This window comes from Culicoides brevitarsis, chromosome 3 (assembly GCF_036172545.1).
Source record: "Culicoides brevitarsis isolate CSIRO-B50_1 chromosome 3, AGI_CSIRO_Cbre_v1, whole genome shotgun sequence".
Lineage (NCBI taxonomy): Eukaryota > Metazoa > Arthropoda > Insecta > Diptera > Ceratopogonidae > Culicoides > Culicoides brevitarsis.
The window spans coordinates 17,196,801-17,218,386 of NC_087087.1; the positions used below are offsets into that span (position 1 = coordinate 17,196,801).

The 21,586-nt window shown below is 26.3% G+C and overlaps 1 protein-coding gene and 1 non-coding gene across 2 annotated transcripts in view; one reads left to right on the forward strand and one right to left on the reverse strand.

Annotated features, from left to right (window-relative positions):
* Nucleotides 1-2,965: 2,965 nt before the first annotated feature.
* On the reverse strand, nucleotides 2,966-3,038 carry Trnan-guu (transfer RNA asparagine (anticodon GUU)). Its single transcript has one exon. It is a non-coding gene; the product is annotated as a tRNA-Asn (tRNA).
* A 4,610-nt stretch (nucleotides 3,039-7,648) lies between these two features.
* The window catches only part of LOC134834239 (neuroligin-4, X-linked), a 37,608-nt gene continuing 23,670 nt past the window's right edge, over nucleotides 7,649-21,586 (forward strand). Inside the window, exons 1-2 of the mRNA XM_063848826.1 lie at nucleotides 7,649-8,318; nucleotides 10,425-10,588. Coding sequence (XP_063704896.1) covers nucleotides 7,903-8,318; nucleotides 10,425-10,588 — 580 coding nt within the window. The 5' untranslated portion in view covers nucleotides 7,649-7,902. The remainder of the gene's footprint in view (nucleotides 8,319-10,424; nucleotides 10,589-21,586) is intronic.

A 21,586-nucleotide genomic window follows, 5' to 3' on the forward strand; every position in this document is an offset into this window, starting at 1 on the left:
CGCAATGAGAGAGAGTCTCTCAGAGAGAGAGTAAAAAATAAGTGTCACTCGAAATTCCGGTATAATTTAGCTGAAAAGGCTGCACGTGCATTTCCCCCGTCGCGTATGTTGTATACGCTGCAAAAACGGATATTTAATTTTGTGGAATCAGCTGATAGCTGATAACAATTCCTTAAGGCGCATGTTCAAATCATTATCCGTTCGCAAGTGCTTTTGTCGCTCGTTCTCGGCGCTCAGTCACTGTTCGGATTGCGAATGAGTCGTACATGGTTTTGAAAAATCGTAAAAGTGCGTTGTCCGCGTTAATCGGGAATTAAATTGAACTTGTTTTTTGTGGTGTTTTTAAAAAAATTTGAACAAAATGTGACGAAAATCCGCATTAACTTGAAATAATTTAAAAAATATTTTAAAAAATTCCTTGAAAATCCATAAAAAAATTAAATTTGTGAATTTTTATACAAAAAAAATTTAGTCACAGAGGAAAAAAAAAGAAAAAAAAATAAATATTGGATTTGTGAAAGAAGATACACACACACATGAGAGCAAAGAATGACTCCGCTCTAACATAACAACAACACAAATAAAATTGATATGTGTGCAAAAAAGGCAAAAGTGGGTCCTTGATTGATATTGATATCGAAAAAAAACGAAGAGAAAAGAAAAAAAAATCTGCCACACATATTATTGACCGAACACAAAAATTTGGATTACACAAGGATTAGTTTGTCCTTTTTTTTCCAGCGTTTCTCATCTCCCGGAGCCTGTTTGCTTAACCTCTTCGATATCAGTGAAGCAAGTAACGGAAAAGCAAATAAGTGAGTATTTATTAAGTAGACATCAACTTGTCTCCGTAAAAGCAAATAAATTTGAGTGATGAGTCAATACGTGGCAAAAAAAAGATCAAAAAGCATCAAAAAATCACAGAAAAAAAATTTTTCACTTGAGTGAAGTTCTTGAAAAAAAATTCATACTCGAAAAAAAAATGAACAATTGAGTTGTTAAGGAAATTTATAGTGAAAAAAAAATTATCCGCCTGTCAAGTCATGTTTACTATTAAAAATGTTTTTTTTTGCAAGTCTCTCAAGGGGTCGTCAGTTTCTGCGAAAAATATTTACAAAAAAAAAAAAAGTGTATCAAGTTCCTCGTACAAATAGAAATTCGAGTAAAGTAAATAATTTTAAAGGAAAAAAAGGGAAGAAAATGACTGAAGGGTTGTTCAAATAATAAATATGTATAAAAAGTAACATCAATGAGCATTTTTAATGAAAAGCTAATAAAAGTATAAAATTACTTCGAGGGCTTTAGGGGTGAAATAAAAGCTTAATTAATTTAGTAGAGTGATAAATTTCGCTGTGTGCCTGCGTGCTGTTGTTTTTCGGTGCAAAGTGTGTTGTCGATACTCTTCAATATTTAACAAATGACAGTTTAAAGGGATTATAGCGGATTAGTACGACGAAAGGGTATTAATTTTGTCATTTTAGTTCAAATTATTTAAATTTTTCTTGCAATTAATTGGAATAATTTGCGGAAAAATATTATTTGTTGCTAGCCGGGTTATTTTCGCGGGTTAAGTGTATTAAAAGTTTATTAAAGTGGTTATTTTGATGAATTGAATTTAAGAATTAATGAGAATTTTTACCAAGTGTCATGGGTTTGAAAATTTATAAATATTAATATTTAATAAATTTAATTGAAAATGCGTTAAAATGAAAATTATATTTTTTGGGACAGTAAATTTAACGCAATTTTTGTCACAAATTGATATTTTTCAATAAATTATTTATAATAAAGTTAAAAAAAAATAATAAATTAAAATTAAATAGATTAATTAAATTATAAAAATAATTAAAATAGAGTTGCAAAAGAGACCAAAATTTATCGAATATTTTTTTAATTTAATTTTTTTAAATCTCGATTAAAAAAAATAAATTTTAGTTAAGAGAATTTCTGTTTAGTTTCAATTCAATAGGTATATAACTAATTTCAGACGTTTTTTTTTATTTAAATAAAATATTTTTTAATTAATTTAATTTTTTTAATTTAATTTTTAATTAATTTAATTATTTTTTTTGTTATCGAAATACGTTTTTTAAATGTGGAATAAATTAAATATTTTTATAATCTTTTTTTGTGTTTTTTAATTTCATAATTTTTAAGTTTCGTACCTGAAGTTTAAAAAATTTTGGCCATAAATTAATTTAATTGAATATTTAAAATAAAATTAAAAAATAATTAAATTAATTAATTATTTAATGTAAAAATTAATAGGTTTATTAATTAATTATTTTTATTTTTTTTGTTTCTCAGTTTAATTTATTCTCAGTTTTTTTTTTATTTTCTTAATTTAAATCCAACAATTAATTAAACAATATTAAAAACTCCTAATAAAATTTGTTTTATTTTTTATGCTAATAAAATACTTAAAAGCAGTAAAATCTTTTATATTTATTGAATTAAAAAAAAATAAATTAATAAAAAATTTATAACAAATTCTTCTTAATCCTTAAAATCGAAAAATAATTTGTAGTGACTCAGGTCACACACTTTATTATAGACTTTCAATAACTAATCTAAGAAACCTGAATGAATCTTGTCATTCATTAATTGTCTTCGAGATGTAAAAATTTAATTTAGTCTTCGTCCTAACTTCAATTAAATAACATCTAAATAAATAGATTTAAGAAACATAAAAAATACTCATTTCATTGAATGTTATAGATTTTTATTCGAAAAACTTGAATGTTCATCTATAAAATAAATATTTAAAATAATTTTTTAATAAAAAATCACATATTTTTCTTGAAAAGCTGTGACTTTTATTTTAAAATAGCTTTCATACCTTTGAAGAAAAAAATATATTAAAAAAATATTTTCTTTCAATAATAAAGAAATTCTAAGAAAAAATAAAGAAAAATATGTTCAAAACACACATCTCACAAGAAAAAAAAAATAAACAAAAAAATCTCGCTCCCGGCTGGGCTCGAACCAGCGACCTTTCGGTTAACAGCCGAACGCACTGCCTGCTGTGCAACGGAAGCTCTGAGTTCTAAGCGATCTGTTATCTGTGTGTATATGTGGCCGCGTAGATGAACGTGTTTTGTGTAGTAGATGACGTAATTAAGCTATATGAGACATCTTCTACACTACACATCACGTACACTGTCAAGGTTTGTTCATGTGGGAATAAAAACAAAACAGAAAAATTCACATTTGCCTAAACCATCGAATTAATTGACTAGAAAGCAACAACAAATTGACTTCAAAAAATCAACCGAAACTCAGGCCAGACAACCTTTTCTATGAATCGATGTTTTGTTTACCATCTAGGGTTCATGCAAATATCCATGATAAAAGGCGCATTATATTTGTGTATCCTGTTAAAATATACAAAAAAGAAAAAAAACCGAGACCGAAAAAAAAACAAATTTTGCTCCAAGGCAAAACCTTTAAATATTTTCTGCTCGATTGTCAAAAAAAGAAAGAAAGAATGTTCAGATCATTGATTGTGGCTTCGTTGTTGTTGATTGTAAACAGCAGAAGAGTGTACAATTTAAATCTTCACCTCAGGTTTATTTTTTCAAGTGGTTCAAGCGGAATGCCAAAATTTCGGTTTGTCTGTCTGTTTTTGGGGTTTTTAAAAGCATTGTAACTTTATAATTTTCAGTTTAAAGTTTAAAAAACTTTTTAAAAATTAAAAAAAATTTTTTTTGCACAATTCGTAGCTTCATTAATTGAAATTTTTAATAAAATTAAATTATTTTAATACTAAAACAAAAATAAAAAAATAAATAATTATATGGCAGAAATTAATTACATAATTTTATTCAATTAAATAATTTTTAAAAAGTTAAAATAAAGTAAATTTTTTTAAAAAGCTAAAAAATTAAGAATCTAAAAATTATGTAGTAAAATGAGTAATTAATAATTTTTAAAAATATATATTTTAATAAATTTATTTCAAGTATTTTTTAGCAAAAAATAAAAATATAATTATTAAATTTATTTTTAATTAATTTTCAAAAAAAAAATTAAATTAAAAAGTTCTGAAAAATAAAAATTTACAACATTTCTAATAAAAATTAATTAAATTAAATAAAAAAAATCAAAAATTAAAAAAATTAAAAAATAAAAATTTTAAAATTTAATTAAAACTGCTATACAACAAAAAATTTAAATTATTAAATTAAAAAAAATTTTTAAAAATTTTTACAACATTTCTAATAAAATTTAATTAAAACTGCTATACAACAAAAAATTCTAGATTTTTTTTTAAATTTTTTTGATATTTTTAGGCTATTGCCTTAAATTTTTAGCCACAAAAAGCTAAAACTAATAACTTTAGCTTTCGAAAAAAAATATTTTGTTATTTTAAAATTATTATTTTTAATAACTAAAGTTTTAAAGAAATTCAAAAGTAGATAAAAATTTTACTGATTATTTTGAATTTAAACATTTTTTTTAATTTTGATCAAATTTTTATTTTTAGTTCAAACATTTTTTAAATTAAAAAAAAATTAAATCGAAATCAAATTTAAAATTTTCCCGCCAAAAAAATTCCAAAAATTCATGAAAAGTTAATATAAAATTTTTAATAATATTAAATTCCATCAAAACCAAATGAAAAATGCGGTTAAACTCTCCATTCCAGGTCAGTTTTCCTATCTCATTTTATATTTTTATTTTATTCTCGTTCATTCAAGTTGATTGGAAAGACGAACGAACGAACTTTGTACCTTTTTTCTCTCTCCACACAATTCGCTCTAGGCAACGAGTTTATTCTTTAGTTTTTTTTTTATATATTTTATTTTTTTCGTTGTTGATGTAACAAAGTAAAAAAAAAACGAGAATTACCACGGACCAATCGATCACTGCCTCAGCTGGATAATTTCCATGAATTTATTTGGTGTGCTTTTTTTTGTTGTTATCAACAACTTGAGGAGCTCGGAAGCACGCAAAAATCCAACTTTATTGTTGTTGAGTTGAATGAGTGGTTTATTTTTCGCAAATGAAATAAAATATTGATCGGGCCTCTTTCGGCGAATCGTACCGCGCGCTGTAATGTCGAACGGCAGAGAGAAGAAAAAAAAAGCGAAAAACGGAAAACATGTTCAACCAGATTGAAATGTGAATATTTGATGTATATTTATTTGGCATGCTAAGCGGGCACGAGCACCTTGATAAAGAAAAAAAAGTACACAACTCAACGTTTTTTCTTCTTTTTTTTTATTTCCAGTACTTTGCATCATTCCATCAACGAGCAGCAACTCCGCAACGAACGAAGAATAAACAAAAATTTTCAGTGAAAAAAAAAATGATTTGCTTCTGCTTAAAAAAAAAATAAAATAAAATAAATAAATAAATATAGAGAATTATGTGAATCAAGTGGAATTACTTGTAAAAAAAACGAAATAAATGAAAAGTTGATTCGGTATTTGATCACTTGAAGTGCAAAAATAAATGAAAAAATCATATTAATGCAAGAGAGCGAGAAAAAGGAAGCAAATGTAAAAATCTACTTCAAGTCTTATCTCGCTGGTGCGCTAAAAATACGTTTCAAGTAATCAACAGATGTACGTGTTTGTATTGCGGACTTAGACACGGCACAGAAAAAAAACGCGCGTGAATATTCATTCACATTCGAAACAAAGTGGAAAAAAGTGTAAGTGAATCGTGCAAATCCTATACGACGACATACCTGTATCATATTAAATATTCAAAAGTATACGACCCTCGAAAGGTAAATAATTCAAATTTTCCTCTTTTTTGTGTGTGAAGGATGTTAGGGTGGCTCAATACTTTTTTTTTTTTTTTTTTTGAATAATTATTGTTTGCATAAAGACTAGACGGTGGGTGAAATTTTTGTTAATTTGATGATTGATTGCCTCGTGGAACGTGTGAAAAATTGCGGAATTTTTTTTAAGCAGTTCTTTTAGTCACCTTTTAAATATTATGAAGAGAATTTTTCAGGAAATTCATAATAATGATGTTTAGTGAATGATTTTGTATTTTAATAATATGAAGAGATCTTGAGTTACGAGCTTTTGAATATGATCTGAGAAACACTTAACAACGACTTTTCATGAGAATTTTATTTTTTTTCGATTTTTTTATGAATTTAATTTACTCATTTTCTATTTTCTATCATTCAGCAAATAACCTAAAAGTTTAGAATAGATACGTAATAAAAAAAAATATTAAATGAAATTTGTTTTTCAATTATTTCAACTGTTTTTTAATTAATTTTATAATTTTTTTAAATTTTTTTTAATAAAATTTCATGATAATTAATTTCGACCCTACTTAAATAAAAATATTTAAAAATTCATATTTTTTAGCAGTTTTCACCATTTTTGTGAGGTTAAAACTATTGGAAAAAATGAAAAACAAATTTTGCCTTTAGGGATTGGTCAATTTTTTCTTAAATTAGGGAGCCAGGTGGGAAAAAAAAACAAATTACATGAAAAAATTTCTAGAATTAATTTTTTTGTAGTAAAAAAAAATTAGAAAAGGTAGTTGTTAAAGTAATAAAACTCGTTCAATTGAGATGAAAAATAATTTAAAGTAACTACTTGATTTATTTTATTTTTCATTTCAAATTTCTAGAAAAACTTGAAAAATTATAAAAAATAATTTAATTTTTTAAAGTTACCTTCTTGATGAAAAATTCTTAATAAATACTTGATGAATTTAAGTCTTGAGAGCTTTTCATTTTTTAAATCCTTAACAAATTTCAAAAAGTACTTCAGACTTAATACGTTTAAAGTAGATTTAAAATAAGATTACAATATTTTATTGAAAGACAGAGAAAGAAGCTCAAAAACGGAAAAATTTTTTTGGGGAACAATTTTTTATAAATATTTAATTAAAATGAAAAAAATGATTTGTTAAAAAAATATTTAAAATTTAATTTAAAAAAACTATTATTAAAAATAAATCAAAATTTATATTATTTTAAATTTGTGAATAAATTATTTTAATTTCATTATAAAGCAATTAAATTAACAATTAATTATGTAAAATCATGGATTTCTTAAAAATATATTGAATATTAATAAATAAATTTTTCAAAAACTTTTTGAATTCAATTTGTCCTTATCAAATTTTAAAAATAACAAAAATAAACTTGTTCAAAAATTAATTAAATTTTTTTCATTTAATTTGAAAAAGAATAAAATTTTAAAAGTCAGAAAACCATTTAAAAAAATGAGAGGAAGCTGAGCTGGAACTGAGCTGGAAGCTATTGTTCTCAAATGGTTTTTTTTCTTGCTAAAATATCGATTTATTCCAGTCTGCAGACTTTTTAAGGTGTTTTTCACAAAAACCTTTTTTTATATTTTTTAATTATTTTTTTTTATTTTCTACTTTTTAGGATGTTTTTTTACAAAAAACTTTTTTTTATAATTTTTATTTTTATTGTATTACCAAACGAGCCACCTTAATATCTCATCGAGTTCCTGCGTTAACGCAAATAAATTATTAACACAATGAAATTGTTATGAACCACACACAAACAACAAAAAAATGATTACAGCAGACATTTTTTCACGGAACATCAAAATAAATTTCCGGAGCAGCTGAAAAACTATATCTACATACAATTAAAAAAAAGAGCAACGAACGAGTGAATAATTAAAATCGTGCGAAAAAAAATAATAATAAATTTTAAAATTAATGAATCAATCAGTGTAATGAATGAAACACGTTCGCCTGACAAAAAATGTGTAATTTAAAATTTTTATTAATGTATTCCAGTAATAAAATTACTGTGGACGAGAAAAATGTCGAAATAAGAGCAAATAATGAAATTCGTGTCATTTGCAACGAAAGCGGCAACAACAGCAACGGCCACTTGCAGTATTTCAGCCAAAATAATAAAATCGAGATGAAAAATGTGCACAACAAATGGAAATGTTGATTCACACATTAATTATATCGCTCCTGCTGCCACTCGTTGTCTTGCCAACGGCAATAGTTGGTGGCGGAGGAGCAAGTGGTGAAAGTAGCAGTAACGCCAACAAAATTACTAACAATATAAACAGCGGCGGCAGCAACACTGCCAGCAACAACAATAAAAATAACAATATTAATAATAACAATAATAATGGTCAAACGCAAAATGATGGAGTTCCGTTGTCATCGCGCATCGTGAATACGAAATATGGTGCCGTGTCGGGCACAATTTTACATTTGGAGAATCGGCATTTGGATGCGGTCGAGGCATTCCGCGGGATTCCGTATGCGTCGCCGCCTGTGGGTTCGTTACGGTTTATGCCGCCTGTAACGGGAGCACTGTGGAGTGGCATCAAAAAGGCCGACCAGTAAGTTAATTATTGTGATTATTGGAGGCGGTTTCGATGCACGTTGATTGAAAAGGGAAACCAAAAGTTAGTCAGTCATTAGTGAATGCGAAAATTAAAATGGCTCGAGGTGAAATTTGAAGGGAAATTTAATGAGATTGAGAGTATAATTAAAATCAAAATTCACTGTTGACTAACTTTTGTTTCTCTTGAATCGATAATTGTTGAAAATTGGTGTTTCGTCAATTTTTTTTTATTTTGAAAATTCTGTACTAAAAAAACTGATTTAAATGAAAGAGGATTAAAAAAGAATAATTAATCAAAAATTAATTTTTGGCTATTTAAATTTTTTTTAGAAGTTTTTAAAATTATATTATGATTTTCGTCAAAATATCCAAATTTATTTATGAATTTTGTTAAAAAATATTTTAATATTTTTTGAATTATTATTTATGATTTTTTTTTGTTAATTTTCTTAATGATACCTAATTAATTAAAATTAATATTTTTTTAAATCAATATTAATTAATTTTCAATTAATTTTAGTTATTTTCAATTCTACACTTTAGTACATTTTTAATTTAAATCAAAAAAAAAAAAAAAAAAAATCAAAAAATTTTCAAAACTTTTTGATTTGAATTTATTTCTATTTAAATCAATTTTCAAATCAAATTAAATAAAAAAAAAATCAGTTTTAAAAAATTTTTGATTGATTTCGAAATCAAATCATAAATCAAATATTTTTTGATTTGATCTGATGCATCAAAAAAAAAAATCAGATCAAGATTTGATTTTCAAATCTTTGATTTAAATCATACAAACCTGGTAAAAAGTGATTCAAATAAGGTGCATTCCATTCTAAAAAATACCGAAATCCCGAATTTTAAATTTACCTATAAAAGTACAGATCTTATTACCCTATCTTGATGTCCATCCGAAAATAAGAAACTTTTGCTAAGACAACATTTATTTTCGACTTATTTTAAAAATTTTTATCAATGGTTCAAAATTTTTTAAAAACGCAAAAATATCACATTTTTGGCTTTTCTGACCAAACAGTTCGTTTCCAACCATATGTTCCATGGCAAAAAATATGTTCTTGAGATGACTAACAATCCTGGTGAGCAAAAATTTTAAAATAATAAAGTTGAAATTTTGACCTTTTTTTCGCTACACGGATTTTTCATATATTTTGCGATAAAAATTTTTTAAAACTATCATAAAATTTTTAAAAATAAGGGTAAAAAAATTTCGCCAAAGCAAAAATTTCTTCTTTTTTTATGGACATCACGATAAGCTATTCAGTTTTTCATTTCTATTACTGTTTTATGGAAAAATCGGTAAAAATCAAAACCGTGATTTTGGTATTTTTTAGAATGGAATGCACCATAATTAAAAATAATAAATTTATAAAATTATAATGAAAATAATTGAAAAAAATTAAAACTTTAAATTTTCTTTTAAATTATATAATTTTGGATGAAAAAGTTGAAAGAAAATTTTACAGAAAAAAAAATAAATAAATATTTAAAATAAAATTTTAAACTCGATTTTAAAGGGTTTTTATAGAAAATTTATAAATTAGATAAAATTTCTATAAAGAAATTATTTTTTTCCATTTTTAAATTTTTTTTTTAAAATTCAACGTAAAATATTTGATCTTAATATTTTAATTTTTTTTTGATCTTAATAAATCATAATAAATTAATATTTTTTTTCATTAGATTTATGATTTTTTTTATATAACCTTGATTTTTTTTTTTAATTTGTTAAAAATTTAGAAACTTTTTTTCATAACAAATTTAGTTTTTTTTTCAAATATAACTTAAAATTATTATTTACATAAAAACTAGAAAAATAATAATTTTATCGTCAAAATCAAAATTCTAAAGTAATTTCTATAAGATATTTTTTTTCAATTGCAAAAAAATATTTATAGTTCAGTTCAGTCAGGAAAATCATCGAATAATTCAAAGCTTTTATCCATAAAAATGTAAATTGAATAAAAAATTAATTTTTAGCTTTTTATCGCGAAAGACCAATTTTTAACAATCTTCACACGTCACCACAACAAAAAATTCAAACGTGCTTCTTATTGATTCTCCTCTTGTTGTGTTAAATTAAAAGATTCGGTCCCGTGTGTCCGCAACGCTTTCCCGACATAAGTAACGAGACCGCAGCATTGGAAAGAATGCCCAAAGGCCGTTTAGAATATTTACGACGTTTATTACCTTATCTGCAAAACCAGTCAGAGGATTGCCTGTATTTGAACATTTATGGACCCGTTCAAGGTATGTATGAAATTTTATAAATTTTGTTTTTTTTTGCGAACAACATAAAATACTTACTCATGTGCTCGTTCCCACCACCGTCACAACAACAACAACAGCAACACAAATGATAATGGTTTCGGGTGCAGAGTTTTAAATTGCAGTATTAAATCATCTTTTTTTTTGTCGATTCCATGCACGAATCTGAAAAAAAGTATAAATTTTAATATTATTCTTATTTCGATCCCACATCATCATTTTTTTCCCACACTGACTTTCGTATTTATATTGACATCATGTGTGTTCGGGATTTTTTCAGCAGTACAAATAACCGCTCGTCGTTTAATGTTCGAGAAACGAGGAAAAAAAATTGACAATAAAGATCCATAAAAAACGTCAAAATATTTAAATACCGAGTTATTTATGGCCATCGAGATTACCTCGCTCAGCACACCAACAATGCGATGTTGATGGTCGCGTTTACCAGGAGCAATAATTGCCCATCAATGTTGTTTCGCACAATGCACTTGCATGCAAATTACTGCTGTTCGAACAAAGAAAATAATTGTTCAAAACTATGGAAATATAAAAAGTTGATAATCAAAATACTTTCCGTTCGAACACTGTAAAAAATTTAAGTTTCGCAAGCAAAATTATCTGCGAGACTTCAAAATTAAGTAAATTAGGTGACGAACGAAAAAAAAAATGTACATTGGGTCAAGATTTCAAAATGTAAATTTGGTTGAAATTTTAGAATGTCCATTGGGATAAAATTTTAAAATATTCATTGGGGCAAAATTACAGAATATTTATTGGTATGAAATTTCCATGTCCCAATGTGCATTTCAGAATGTGCATTGCATTAGGAAATTTTGAAATGTTCATTGGGAAAAAATCAACCAAGTTTGAAATTTCCATATCCCAATGCACATTCTTTAATTAAACCCTATGCACATTCCTTAATTTTGCCCCAATGCACATTCCTTAATTTTGCCCCAATGCACATTTTTAAAATTTGCCCCAATGCACATTGTCAAATTGTGCCCAATTCGCATTCTAATATTTTGCCCCAATATACATTCTTAATTTTCACCCCAATGCATATTCTGAAAAAATTCCCCAATGTACAAACTTTTTGTTGACGCGAGACATTAATTTTTTGAAAATTCCCATACACAAAAGAACGATGAGTGGACCATACAATGGAAAAATAATTGCAATAATTTTAAATACTTTTTTTTCTCGCATTGTGATTCATTGCGTTCTCGATTCTTTTTTTGTTGTTTTTTTTTTGTATTGAGAGAGATGCGGAAATCAATTACATGAATATTAATGGCCATTCGGAGTTGGTCAGTAAATAAATAGGACTAGCATAAATATTAACAATGAGGAGGGGATTTTTCGTTGATTGGTTACCTGCGCCTGGAAAAATGTTGTGGGTTGATTTTTTTTGTTCATTTGCTTTTTTTAGATTTCGCTGAAAAATATTGCTGTAAATTGCAGTAAAAAAAAAGTAGATTAAATTATTTTATTCAATGGACTACAAGTAAGCTCCTGGTGGAATAAATATGCAGTTAAGAGGATTCGATTGATGGAAAAGTTTTTTAAAATAAAAAAATAATAAATAAATGTGTTCCAGTAAAATTTTTAAACAGCTTAATGCTCTTTGTAAAAGCTTTTGAAAATTTTAGCTTTATTTTTATTTATCAAAATTATGAAATTATTTTTTTTCACGAAACAGAATTAATTATAATTTTTCTTTTTTTTTTTTTTTTATAAAAAGAATTGAAGTTGTTTAAAAAGTTTCCTCATTATGTCAAATAATAAAAATCTGTATAGAAATCTCGTAATGAGTTTCGCAATAAAAAAGAAAGAAATACACGAAAAAAAAGTAAAATTTTCTATAGAGTTACAATTTTTTTATAATTTTATGTTTTATACATTTTTTCATACAAAACAAGTTTAATTAAAATTAATTTTACATTTTATTTTTTTTAAATTTTTTAAAGCAAATTTTGACAAAATTTGCTACATTAAGTCAAAAAATTCACAATTTAATTATATAAAAAATGAAAAATATTTGATAAAAATTCGAAAATTTAAAAAAATAAAATAAAACTATTTGACTAATATAAATGACTATACTAAATAAATTTAGATTAATAAAATCTAAATTATTAAAATCTTTAGAATTTTTTTCAATAGTAGTCAAGAAAACTATAGTTCAGATATTTTAAAATTTTATTTAAATACTAATTAATTTTTAAGAGCTAAAAAAATGCATGAAATTTGTTGTTTTGATCTTTAAAAAGTTCCATCATTGACCACTAGGGGGCGTTTCAACTGATCAAATCATCAATTCAAATCAACTAGGTACCTTTTATTTATTCAAATATTCAAAAGAGCAAAAATTGAACGATAAAACTGAATTCACTCGTCTGGTATAAAATTTTATGTGCGTTTTGTTACATGTCTATCTATCGTTCAACCAAACTTTATATAAAAATCAATCAATAAAATAAAATCAGGTCAAATATCATAAAAAATTTCTTTATGCTTACCCAATGCCTACCTACCTACATCTTATACCTCTACCAGTACAAAAAGTATCAATCGTCGTCGTCTATTTTTTTTTTCCTACAGACAGAATGACGTGAATTTCCTCGTTTCTTGTTGCGAGCAAACTACAAATTTTCTTGGAAAGTTGAAGGAGTGTACCCGACAAAAGTTCTCGTTATTCGGCACAATAACTGCACTAAACTATAAACTAGGCAAACTTCAAAATTAACATCATTATATTTATTGATCCCATCAATCCATTATTTTCACGTCATGTGGCACAGCACAGAATGGTATAATAATAAAATAATGGTTTGAAATTGTAAAATTTACTACTTGTATCAATTTATTTATCCTTATTGCATATCATCATCATTATAAATGCCAATTTACGGGAAATTGTCTGTCAAAATTGTTTATTGTTGGATTTACTCGGAACCGTGATCTGTTTGAGTTTAAAATTTCGAGGAATAATAAAAATTAAGCTGGATATGAACCAGATCAAAAGAGAACTGTTGAGAAATAAGCTTAAAAGTTTTTTTCATTGTGTTTTAATTAATTAAATAAAAACCGAGTTTTCTAGGAAACCATTTTAAAATTCATTGAGCATGATGAATGGAAAAATAAATATAATGAGCAAATGGCAGAAAAAAGTCCGAGTGCATTTTTTTGTAATTTGTTTATGTTTACCGGAAACTTATGTGGTTTTTATGGAAACATAATTATTAACGTTTTTTTAATTTTGCAGGACTAAAGTGTAGCTCTATTGTATAAGCTTAATGACTTTAAGTTTGAATTTCATTTAAATTTGAATTAAAAATTTCCAGTATAAAAATTTTCTTTCTAATTTTTGTGAAATTTTTTAAAAATGTTCAATTTCTTGAGGTTTTGAGCTCTTCAATTCTTTTTCAAAAGCTCAGGTCTAAGATTTTAAATTATTATTATTTTTTTTTTGAAAAAACCACCTTTTTTTTAAGAGTAAAGTGGTCAAATTTAAAAAATAAAAAATTTCATTGAATTTCCGATAAATGTTGGGGGGGGGGGCGGTGAATAGGAAAATACGACGTCGTTTGATTTCTCTAAAATTAAGATTGTTTGTTCCCAGTGGGACAAAATTACCTTTTTTTTAAGGCCCTGGGGTCTTAAAAATAAGGCCCCCAAACTTTTACATGGAGAAATTTTTATTTTTTTGAAACAATCAAAAATTTCCCAAAAGTTTCTCCATGTAAGAGTTTTAGGGCCTTATTTTCAAGACCCCAGGGCCTTAAAAAATGTAATTTTGTCCCACTGGGTTTCAATTTATCAGAAATAGTCAAGTGATTCAAACTTTTTTGATCGATTTTTTAACTTAGTAAGTAATCTAAAGTTAATTAGGGGAAGGGGGAGGGGTTTGAAAATCATAGGAAGAGGTTGCGAGTCAAAAAACGTCCTATTTTATTTGACGCCGTAAATAGATAACGCCCTGAAATAATCAAATTCTAATGATTTCATCGAAAAAATATGGCATCAGATTTTTGATGGCTATATGTTAGTTAGACCTAACGTACCTAATCAAAAAAACCTAAATTCAAAATTCTGAAATGAGCTTTTTTACTTTTAGAGGTACTTGAAAACCCCCAAATGCACTAAAAAATGTCTAAAATCTCAAAACCTCATTCCAGAATTTTGAATTTAGGTTTTTTCTATTACTTTAGGTCTAACTAACACAAAACCATCAAAAATCTCATGCCATATTTTTTTTGATGAAATGATACCGCATTCAATGTATAGTGAGTGATACACGTTAAACCTTAAACTCACGTTGAACCTAAAAATTTTAATTTAATTGAAGTATGCCTAGAAAATAATTTTACTCAATTTATGATGAAATAAAAATCAGTCGAGTGATTGGATTAAACAAGTGAACACGTAATTATAATATTTCCGCTACAAATGTGACTATAATTTAATCACGTGGTTTATATAATTTTTTTTTATACCACGTGGTTTGATTTATTTTTTGACCACGTGACCTCAGATAATTTCAAATTACGAAAATTGGCGACCAACATTTGAATTACGAACCCTTTAACCAATGGTTCAAAGTTACACGTTCGTACTCTCCTTACTTTTTGCTCCAATTCTGCTCAAAAGAATCAAATGCTAAAAAAAATGTCAATTTGACTACTGCTGACTGCCTGTCAGAGACTTTCTAAGTTTTACATTTTATGTGTGTATGGTACCAGACATTTGTCGTTCATGCTAGCAGCAACTTTTTTGCGCACAATGTGGAAAAAAATAAACTTAAAAAGTATGGAAAAGCACAAAACGACAGCAGAAAAAAATCCAATTTTCTATGCTTGCCTGATTTTTTCTCGTGCGAGCATTTTTTTTGTGTATTTACGTTCTGCATATCCACTCGTGATGATTATTATGCAACAAGCTAAGTCAGAGTGGAAGTTTTGTAGGTATGCAGTTTCGCATCTCATGCTCATCCATTTTGTACTTTTATGACATCACGGTTAAACGAATTTAATCAAGTTGGTTATTTTTGTCATCTGTCTCGGTGTGTTAGTGAGCTTTTTTTGAAATGGAAAAAAAATATATATAAAAAAATATAATTTGATATGACGAAAAAATGACAATGCTTGGTCATGTAAAAAATTATTTTTCTAAATGGAGATATTTTTGTTACTTTTTAATGAAGAAAGTTTCATTTTATTTTTTTTACTGTTGAAACGAGTTGAAACAATGCATTGTCATATGTTGCCATTTAGAATTTTATTACGTGATTCATTGCAGAAAAAGTAACAAAAAATAAGTTCAGTCATCTAATTAAACTTACTATTTTTTAATGATTTCATGCTGATTTTAAACAATGAAATTTATTGAGCAAAGTTATTCCATTTCCACTACTTCAGTCTTTAAACAATCGTTTTGGACAGTCATGCAATGACGTTTGGTATTTACTTCTCTCGTTAGAGTGTTTGTTTACTAACAAGATTTTATTGATGTGAAATTGATGAACTTTACCGAAAATTATTAGCAGATTTTTCTTTGGAAGAAATTCATTAATCAATTGTCTCCTTTATTCTCTTTATGAAGAAGAGATTTCGAAGACAAAAAAAAAATTAAAGAAATAAAATATTAAATTTATTTCTTATGATTCATGATTTTGTAATTAAACTAAGAATCATATGAAGGGCTAATGTGATAAATCGCACATATGCATACAAATGTCCTAAAAGCTAAATTTCTGAGTTTCACCGAATTTTTTTTTTATATTTTCAAGTAATTTTATGAAAATTATATTTCGAAAAGCTCTCTTTAAAAGTTTTTTGAGTGTTACTAAAAAAAAAAAAAAATCAATTTGTTTCAATTTTGTTTAATCTATGGCTTAAAAACTCTTTGTGACATTCCTCCCTCGTGATTCCAAATTCTCCACACAACTTGTGATGTGATTCAGTTCGTTCAATCATTCATTCATACATTTTCTCGAAGATTAAAAAGTAAAGATAGCTGTTGATAAGAGCCAAGCACCGGCTTTCACGGCAACCCACCAACAAAATAAAGGAGTTGCAGTGTGCATTTGAGAGATAAAGATAGAATAGTCAAAGGGGTATAGAGAAAGATAGTTTGAAGGAACAGATTTTTTACGCTCATTCATTCATTCATTCATAGATTTCCCAACAGTCTTGACACTGATTCCTGGCGCAGCAAGTAAGATCTTGAAGAAGACAGTCCCCCGGAAAATCCGCCTTGGCAGTGCACGAATCGAATTTCCTGTCCCAGTTTGTTCGCTTCCTCGACAGAATCGTACGAATCCATAAAGTCATTCACGTATGATTTTGTATGGTGCTTCGAGAGGCCCGATGGAAGTCCTCTTCGAAATCTTTCGCATTGATATTTTTGACATATTGAGCTGTCGCGGGTCAGCCGAATTTCATTACTTGCACGATTTGCCATCCTTCGTGGACCACATGAATCTCTGGTCATGGTTCTCTTTCCTGATCCGCACTTGGTGAAACATTTTCTTAATGTCGCTATTGATGGCGACTCTTTGTAATCTCGGCTCAAAAAGGTAGAAAGCCGCCGTCATTTCGGCTAACTTAAAGTTTTATAAACGTTCGATTTATTAACATACAAAATTTAACAATAAATTGAAATCTTTATAATATAATTCGTTTTCTTTGTTGCTCACCGTATGCTCTATCGAAGTTCATCATTCGAGGATGTTGTTTCACTGCATATCCCAAAAAGCTTGACTGGTTGGTCTTCGCGGCGGATATCCTTGATGCAGATATTGCCCTAGGTCATATTGAATGACTTTTCAAATCTACTCGTAACGACTCGTCTGAGACCTCCACCTCACTTCTTTGCTTCCAAACAACGTATCGCGAGTTATGTCCCTTGCAGGCACGACACATTGAATTCCACCTTTCAGCTTGGCCCATATCAAGACGAGAATGAAGTGGATTTGACTCATCACGGTATAGTTCGGGGTCGCGACCAGGAGCATTTTGTTGAGAGAGACAGTGTAAAAGACAGTCTTCTTTACTTCGCCTGACGATGAACTTACTTCAAAGATAAAATTTGACAGATCAATAACGACAAAAAACTTAAAATTGATTTATCTCAGTTTGCCAAAAATGCACATGTGCGATTTATCACATTAGCCCTTCAAATGTATGTTTAATTAAAAGTTTAAATCAAAAGCTGTTCCGATCCTTATGAAAAGGACTTAGAATGAATCCACAAATTACTTTGCTCAATAAACTTCTAAAAGATTTCAAATACTTACAAATAATGCATTCAAATCTGTGGAAAATCTATTCAGCTTCCAACTCAAAGTACCTTTTAATTTTATTCCATTTCCTGGAACAAAATCTCAAATGCGACTCAAACGTGTTCATTACAGATCGAAACAAAACGTTTTCCAAGAACTCATTCAAACAATTTGCGCTCCAATTCAAATAGCTCTTCAAAGTGCAACGACACACTTGGATTCCTAGTAATGCCACGTGTGTGTGTGAAACCATAATTTGCTTCCGAATAAAATTTACAACTTGATTGAATATTCCATTCACACAATTTACTCAAACACATCTCATTAAAAGAGAGCGTCGTCGTATTCAATTCGCCTTCCGCAAAACTCTCTTTTTCATCATCATCGTCGCCGTCAATACCGGCAGCATGTTAAAAACCTCTAATAAGCAAACACACAAAACATGGCATCGTTTAACACAAACTCGCTCGTCGTTGGCAGAAAAACATTCCTCCAAACAAACACATGTAAGGTATCGCTTAATTTCACGTTTTTTTCCTGCAAATAAAAAAAAGTAGAATAGAAAAGTAAATATATGAAAAATAAAACACGAGAAAAAACAACAGAGCAGCATTAAATATCGCTCTTCTTGTTGTTGTTTTCAAGTGCGATATGAATTTTGATACGGAATTGTGTTGCTAACGTGTGTTTTTGCGCGCCTAGAATATATTAAAAAAATACATGAATTTACAAGTAAGAGATAGAGAAAACTGGATTTCGTTATTTACTGTTGGTTATTTACATGATGATGTAAAAAATATTTTTTTTTGTTTGAAAATTTTATTTTAAGAGGTCACGTTCTTTTTTCATAACAAACAAAAATGCGCTAAAATCTTTTGAAATAACATACAAGACTTTTTTTTGATAAAAATTGTGTACTTTTACCGAAGGCAATGTAAAGTAAGGCAAGACTAGAAATTCAAAGCTGGTATTTTTTTTACCGCATTTCGAAGAAAAAATGTGGTTTTATCCATCGCGGATGAATTATTTAAAGTTGTTGTTTAAAAAATTATTAACCACGTGGTTTGAAAAATTAAATAAATAATGAAAAAAAATAAGCCACGTGGTTTAAAAAATTAAATAAATTATGAAAAAAATTAAATAAACCACGTGGTTTAAAAAATAAATAAATTATGAAAAAAATTAAATAAACCACGTGGTTTAAAAAATTTAATAAATTATGAAAAAAAAATTAAATAAACCACGTAGTTAGAAAAATAAGTAAATTATGAAAAAAATTAAATAAACCACGTGCTTTAAAAAATTAAATAAATTATGAAATAAACTAAATAAACCACGTGGTTTAAAAAATTAAATAAATTATGAAAAAAATTAAATAAACCACGTGGTTTAAAAATAAATAAATAATGAAAAAAAATAAAATTAATAATGAAAATAATAATAAAAAAAAAATAATAAAATTAATAATGAATAAATTAATATTAAACGAATTCGAAATGCGTTACCATCTCTGTTCATTTTCTGAACGACAACTTTTTCTATTTTTTTTTTAATAATCATATACGACCGTTTTCGCAATGTATGTTGTTGCTGCATTAAAAATCATTCCTAGGGGTACGAAATGTTTTTATTTAAATAATTTCTCACGATAAGACTTTATTTTTTCTTTTCTGTTGCGAAAAGCAAAAGCGAATTTTCTTGTCATACGAAATATCGCCAAACTTTTTTTTTCTTGATAAAATATTCTTCCAAAAAAAATGTAACATATTTTTGTTTTCTGTTATTTGACTATCTCAAGAAATTTTTTTTTCTCACACAAATAAATGAGATTCGGACCATTTTTACTTGTACCAAAAGTTTGTTAAAAAATTGCGTTGTAAATTTTGCAGAAGAAATTTCTTCGCTGAAGTAAACAATCATTAGTTGTTGTTGTTTTTGCCTTTATTAGTACGAAAAACGGAGAAAAAACAAAGTAAATACTCATTAGTTACTTCAATGCTGCCTGCCGTTGGGCTTTTTTTCTCAACGCTGCACTGCTGTTTTTTTTTCATGCATAAAAACATCATCACGAAAAAAAAATAAAAACTGAGAGCAAACAAAAAAAAAATGAAAAATATGAAGAGATCAATTAACAACACTTGGGTATCCATGCGAAGGCTGCTTGCTGCATGCATCCAATTGTTTTGTACTTTTATTGTTATTTTTCGTTGTTGTTTAAAAAAAATTGTTATTCCCTAGTTGTTGTTGTTGTTTTTCGTTTTGTTCTGTAACATATTGCGAAAAATATGAACTTTTTTATTGGAATGTTGTGGCTTGAATCGCTCGTAAATTGGAACGAGGTAACTGACTGCCGTTATTTTTTTTTTTCGTTCGTAAAGGTAAAGTTAGAGAATTTTGAGTTTTAATTGGCATTTCCAAGAGTAAATAACAAAAGCGAATAAAAAAAATTACGATAATACCATGAAATCCGTTAAATTTTAAATGAAACCTTACAAAAATTCTTTAGAATGAAAAAACTGCTACGAAAATGACAAAGCACAAAACACATAAAAAATCCTGTAATTCCGTTGAAGTTTTTATTTAACTTTTTTTTGTTCGGTGTAATGTGAATTAAATTATTATATAAGTATTTTTTTATTTCATTATGTTGAAAAAAAAACGTAAGAAGAATATTTTCATGGAAATGTAAAGTTTTTATAACATGAAACAGGAAACCATAAAAGAGGACACTTTTTAATTCTTTGATAATCCAAATGAATGTTTCTGCAATATTAACGAATTACGTAAAATTTAACAACAACGAAAAAAAAAGTTTGTTGTGTATTTAATTACTTTTTATCATCCAGAATGTTGATTAAAAATTTTAATCGTTTCTTAGCGAGGAATTTGATGAAATTTTGTGATTTACAAAAATTAATAGAAAATTTGTTGTCTTTCAAGTTTGGTTGAATGTGGCTCGTGGAATAATTTAAAAATATTTCATTTGTTTGAAAAATTTTTATTTTTTTAACCAAAAAATAAAAAGTTATTAAATTAGTTTATTAATCAAATTTAATTAAAAAATAATTCAATTTTAATAATCAAAAGATGATTTTCAAAATGAAATATGTATTAAAAAAATATTAACGAAGCAAATTTTGAACAGAAAAAAAAAATATTTTAATTATTTTGAAAATAAAATTAAAATTAAAATTAAAATTAAAATTAAAATTAAAATTAAAATTAAAATTAAAATTAAAATTAAAATTAAAATTAAAATTAAAATTAAAATTAAAATTAAAATTAATTAATTAAAATTAAAATTAAAATTAAAATTAAAATTAAAATTAAAATTAAATTAAAATTAAAATTAAAATTAAAATTAAAATTAAAATTAAAATTAAAATTAAAATTAAAATTAAAATTAAAATTAAAATTAAAATTAAAATTAAAATTAAAATTAAAATTAAAATTAAAATTAAAATTAAAATTAAAATTAAAATTAAAATTAAAATTAAAATTAAAATTAAAATTAAAATTAAAATTAAAATTAAAATTAAAATTAAAATTAAAATTAAAATTAAAATTAAAATTAAAATTAAAATTAAAATTAAAATTAAAATTAAAATTAAAATTAAAATTAAAATTAAAATTAAAATTAAAATTAAAATTAAAATTAAAATTAAAATTAAAATTAAAATTAAAATTAAAATTAA